Here is a 6,000-nt window from a genome sequence, read left to right as displayed (position 1 = left end):
CCCCCCTCCTCCCTCTCCCCCGTCCCTCCCTCTCTCCCTCCTCCCTCCCTCCCTCCCGCCCGCCCTCCCAGAGTCGCCGCGGTCGGTGCCGCCGCCGCCGCTGCCGTGTGTGCCCTCCCCGCCCCCTGTGCGCCCGGCCGGCAGCGCCTCGGATCTCCCCGGCTGCCCCATGAAGCGATGGCAGCGGCCAACTTCGGCAAGATCCAGATAGGGATCTACGTGGAGATCAAGCGCAGCGATGGTCAGTGGGGAAGGGGCGGCGGCGCGGCCGCAGCCCCCGGCCGGGCGCCGCCTGCGCCGCCTCGGGAGAGGCGCGGGGGGAGGGGGCTGCGCGCGGGGCCCATTGTGTGCGCGGGGCCCGGGGAGTGGCCGGGCCTGGCGCGCGCTGCGGTTGTCAGGGGAGCGCTCGGGCTTGGCGGCTGAGGGCGGTTGCGCGGGGCGCTCGGGGTTGGGGGTGGGCTGAAATGTGGGGGAAAAGGGCGAGATGGATGAGGGGAGGGGATGGCTGAGGGGAGAGGGAAAAAGGGATGGGATGGGCTCGTGGGGGAGGGGAAATGGGAGAAGTCTGAGGTGGGTAATGAGATGTGTGGGGTGGATCGGGATGGGGGTGATGAGGTGATTTGGGGGGAAGGGGCCTGGGTGGGGAGGAGAGACTGGGGGGGCTTTGGCAGGAGGGTGGGAGGGCTTGAGGGGAGGGGATTAGGTGATGGAGAGGGGAAAGGCCTTAGTGTTAAGGAATAACTTCTTGTTTGCTCCGGCATACAAGCTGTGCTATGAACAAATGACACAACACTATGCACTGACAGAAATGCTTTTGGACACTCCCATCATTTGACAAAAAGCTTAATGTTATTATTTCAGCTGTTTTTCATGATTAAAGTATGAAAAGAGCACTTGTTTTTTCTGCCCGTGACTTGTTATTTCTACAATGAGACCCCCTTGTTGGGGAGCCAGTGTTTCTCACCCTGCCCAGCATCTCCTGGCAGGAGCATGTATGGTGCCATCTAGAAATATATGTGAATAAAGGAAGTGTGTGTATGTCAGATTTAGGGTACTAACTAGTCGTATTTGTCTGGGTGGAGAGAACTGAAATGAGAAGTTCAATGGCTGAATCAATGGCAGGTCACTTGTGACTTCAGCTCTTTAATTTGAGGGAGAATATGTCATCTGTTCTTGGCCTGTATGAGATCTGTGAAACCTACCAAACTGGGTGGGGTTATGTTGGTGTTTTCTGGAAAGTCGTTTTTTTCTCTAGTGTTTAGGAGCTTGCTAAAGAATAATCAAATGTTTTTATAGGAAGAAAAACCTGGAGATCTAAGGTACTGAAGACAGCATGGCTTTGGCATGAGGCAGGAGATAGGCAGCAAATCTTTATGCAGCTTGTCTTCCTCATGTTCCATACTGCAGTTCAACCGTACAATAAAAATCTAATACTCAGTATTAGCTGGACACGATATTATACCTAATCCCTCAATTTGTGCATAATGGCTTGTGTGTCACGTGAAGAATCTGATAGGTTTAGCAGTTATTTGCCTAACTCCTACAGATCTTTTTCTGAGGTTTCAGAAAGCCTCATCATAGCAACTTGTAAAACTGTTTTCCTGAAGCTTTGGTGAACTTCCAATAAAAGTTACTGTATGTTTTGTTTGTCTTCATAAAATAATGCATGAGAATACTTTGCTTCCTTTTTTCCTTTCTGCAGAATTCTACTTGTAATATCAGAAGTGAGAACAGTAAGTCTTGAACATAATGATACTTATTTTTATTACTGTGAATGATTTACATATTTTGCTATATCACTTACATATGTGATATAGCACATTAAGTATACTGCACATCAGTAATATACATATCTTCACAGTTGCTCAGGCTATAGGTTTTGAGCATTTGCATTAGCTTGGTCCTCGTGTGAGCAACCACACTGAAATGTCATACTAGAATTACTGGGTTCTGGTTATTGTGATATTTCCCTGTTTTTCATTGGGACTGGTGGAGGAGATGATGCATTATGGCTCAGCCTATGGCAGTGTTCTGTGATTCTTCTCCTACTAAACTGTGAGAGAAACTCTCCTAGGTAAATGAAGGGAGCACTTTGAGAAAGAGATAGAAGGATGGTCAGCACTAGGTTGAATTTAGATTGCATTGTCTTTCAGAAGATAGGCTACCAACCTGATCTTCTAAACAGGGGAGGTTTTGCTGCCTATGCCTGTCAGCTGTGTTTTTCCTACAAACTCTCTCCCCCATCCAGTCTGACTCACAGAGGGGTCTGTGAACCCCAAAATACCACAGATTGTCAGAAATCCATGGCTGGGTTGAAGTGGAGGTGAGAAGAATGATCTTCCTCTTTCAGTAACAGTGAGCTGCCCAGATCTGCTCAACTCAGAACTGTACCTAGGTAGAATCAGGGCTAGGTATCATACCAGCTACCCCAAGTTGAAAGCACCACTAAAATCATTTAAGAAACTTTTGGAGAAAGCAGTATGTTGGCCTGGGCTTTTGTTCACATGTTGCTTTCTCTGTAGGAAGTCCTTTTTTAAAACTAATTCTTTAAAATTCCATTATCTATCTATTTGCTGAATCTAGAGGAGAATAAAATTTTATTTTGTTTATGGGGTAATTTGAAAAAGTAAGCATTTTTCCCGTCTGTTCTCCAGTTATGTTAAATACTTTTCTGAACACAGAGCTTTATTAATTCCAGAAAACTCTTAATTCTTCTTTTTATTTAAAGAATCAGAGAGAACAGTATTTTTTGTAAAACATGAAGCACCATGTAAAACATCAATTCATACTTGTTCATTACAGCAGATTACAAAGACATATAAAACACAATAAATGCGAGAATGAGACCAGAACATTCTGGAAAGGAAAGTTACATGTTCTGTCATTTTGACAAGTTCTAATTAAGTTTAAGGGTTCCATGAGAGATTTTTTATTGGACTGAGTAGAAAACAGATATTGTACAAATGAAATGCGTTATTAGAACTCATGGCCAAAAACACATGAAAACCAGTATTTGGATAAAAGTCAACATTTCCAAGGACTGATGCTGCAGAGCTGCTTGCTGGTTGTCTGTTTTTTCTCAGTGTGTAAACATTGGTATAAATGTTGTCTAGAGTTACAGGTAATATTTCCAGTTATAATTACATGGAATAGCTAGTTATGTTCATGTAAAGTAAGAGCATACTATGTGATCAGCTAGTTTGGCTTTTTATAATCATTTCTGATACGGAAATTTACTCCTTATTTCAAGACAATTTACGAATGTTGCTTGAAATATGCCTTTGCAGTCTAACTTGGAAAGAGAAAGGAACTCATTCAGTTTAGTTTGTGAATTGTTAATAATGGATTGCATTACCAGTCTTAAAAAATGTGCCTTATCCCATGGAAGCTTAGGGGATGAAATGGTGGCTGGAAAGTACCTATGAGACCAGCTGAAATGAAGTTTCCTCCTGTCCAGAAGATACTGCTTTCTGAGATCTAAATATAATCATTTGTTTGTTGATTAATTCCATTTATTCAAATAATAATTGTCTACTGCTTTACTTCTGAACTTATACCTGTATGAACAGGATATGCATGGCCCATATTAATGTTCTCTCCACTTCTCATGCATTATCTATTTAATGATGAAAAAGACCTATACAACTATTTTGGAGAAAGGGCAACTCACTTTTTTTTTCTGTAAATGCAGTCTTTAGCTGAAGTAGGATAACTCCGTCTTATGCCCTGCAGACCTTTAGTAGGCTGATTGGTATTTTTCTTTAAGTTTTTAAGTCCAATTGTGCTCCAGCCATTTCATCCTCGGGCTGTTCCTATTCTCTCTGTCTTTGCAAATCTGAAATACTACCTAGAAACAGAAATTAATTATATGTTTGTTCATTTGGAAAGTGCGGTACAGTTCTGGTCTCACTATGTCAGAAATAATGCAACAGAAATGAAGAGAGGGGTATTCTTGTAATTGGGAAGAGTGACTGAAGATTTGATAGAACTTCCAGGAAAGGAAAAATGGTGATTTTATAGAAATTAGCTAACACATGGTGTAGAAAAGAAAGATCATGAGTTTGTCTCCATTTTTTTCCCCCAATACAAGAATAGAAGCACAGTCAGTGAGAAAACTTTTCCTTGTTTATTCTCTTTTATCAATTTAAGTTATCACATAGATCTTTTTACCAGAGGATATTGAGGCCAGAAGCCTAGCGGGATTAAAAAAAAGGATGCTGATATGGATGGTAGGAATATCCAGTGTTACAGTAACAGTTACAAAAGTGGCAGTTTTAAAAGGTAGTCGCTGTCCCTACTGGTCTGTAGTTTAAGTAACCTCTAGTTTATGTGAGTTAGGAATAAATCTTCCCTGTAGCTGTGTTATTCTATAATTGCCTACTTAAGTATTTTCTTCATTTGTCTCTGAAGCAATGAGAAATGGTCACAGTCAAAGATAATCTGTCTAGTCCCAGAAGCTATTGGCAATTCTTCTATCCTTATGTTTTCCAAAACATCATAGTAACTGTTTAGCTTTCAAACACTGACAAGACTGAATTTTATAACAGAGAGGGCTCTAATATATTTTTTTTAAAGCCTGACTTCTACAAAATTGATGTTTCTCAATGTTGAAAGGTCCATACTATCCTCTGTCTTTTGTGTAATCCTGTATGATAATCTTGATTTTTATGTACAACTCCCAATAACAACAACGATTTTATAGCAAGGTAGAAGGTATAATGATACTATAAAAATTCTGTTCAGTTTTGGGTAGTTGCCCTATTTTAAAAGCTATCGAGGGTAGTTTTAAATGGTAATGTGCTTTTACTTTTTCCTTTGGTGATATATATCTATTCTTTCCGTGTGATTAAGACTTTTTTGTTACCACATTTAAGTCATTTGACTCAATTACCTAATCCCTATGTAAGCCATACTGACACAATGTGTCTTTGTCCTTCCATAGTGCCTAGATCACACACAGAGCTTTAAGTCTGTTTTTGTCAGTTGAGCTGATGGGTCCAACATCTAGGCTGATAAGTTCTCGTATTTTTATATCCAAAGTTTTTGGGGCTTATACCTGCAGGAGTATTAACCAAGAGGGTGTATTAAACTTGCTTTGGCTTTTTTAAATCACATTTTGAGCATTCAACTTTTTGTTATTCAGCAAGTTGATTTTCACTTTAACTTGCAGGTTTTCAGATTTTTGTGCATGTCTTCTGTATTTTGTATAAATAGCTCTTCAATGACAAGAGTTGAAATCCTAATCTTTAGAGAATCTTCTCATCTTTGGTAGTTCCATGAGCATATTTAATATAGAATTGCTAGCAGTAATGTCTTTAAAGCTGTATATGGCTACTAGGATTACACAACTTGTATTGCATGTTTTTCCCCCCTCATTATGTTGTGGGAGAATCTATCCTTTATTTATGCTTGCCAGGTAAAGTTACTGCTCTTTCAATCACTCTCTATAGTGGCCTGTTACCTGGGCACACTTAAAGCAGTGTTTTCTTCTTATAGCTTTATGAACTGAAGACTTTGCCGTGCTGCTGCAGTATTGTTGAGGTGGGAAGAGATGATAAATAGTTGGGAAGAGGTCATGCCTGAGTAGAAAGTAGTGTCATCCCAGAAGTATCTCTTTTTATTTGCCCTAGAAGATGAATTAGTCTTTTGAGTTCTTGTTCACTTGTCTTGTCACTTTTGAGTCTTTGTTCGCTTTGTTCACTTACTGAGGCACAACATGGAGAAATGAGTGAACGGTATGAAGTGTTTGCCAGATCATCAGCTCCTTTCCTGGGTGGCACAAAATCTGTAACATTTTTGTTGAATTGACCTGTGAAATGTGCTATTGTGATTTCTGTGTTTGAGATGTAGGTAACAGAATGGAGTAAATTCAGTTCCTTGCTGTTATATTTAAATTCTGTCTTTGTCAACATTTATTGTTGGTATCATAAAACGTGGTTTTCTTTTTAACTTTTTTTCTCTCTTATTGTTATTAACTTATCTTTTCATCCTCACCATACT

At 40.5% G+C, this 6,000-nt stretch overlaps 1 protein-coding gene across 4 annotated transcripts in view; it reads left to right on the top strand.

The window, feature by feature from the left end:
* Nucleotides 1–82: 82 nt before the first annotated feature.
* Nucleotides 83–6,000, top strand: part of KIF2A (kinesin family member 2A) — a 58,742-nt gene continuing 52,824 nt past the window's right edge. For all 4 annotated transcript variants that reach the window (XM_026056423.1, XM_026056426.1, XM_026056424.1 and 1 more), the window contains exon 1: nt 83–241. In XM_026056423.1, coding sequence (XP_025912208.1) covers nt 178–241 — 64 coding nt within the window. In that variant the 5' untranslated portion in view covers nt 83–177. The remainder of the gene's footprint in view (nt 242–6,000) is intronic.

The sequence above is a fragment of the Apteryx rowi genome, unplaced genomic scaffold, assembly GCF_003343035.1.
Source record: "Apteryx rowi isolate R43461 unplaced genomic scaffold, aptRow1 scaffold_131, whole genome shotgun sequence".
NCBI lineage: Eukaryota > Metazoa > Chordata > Aves > Apterygiformes > Apterygidae > Apteryx > Apteryx rowi.
Note: the sequence above shows the minus strand (reverse complement) of the source record. Positions and strands in the feature narration are given on the sequence as shown.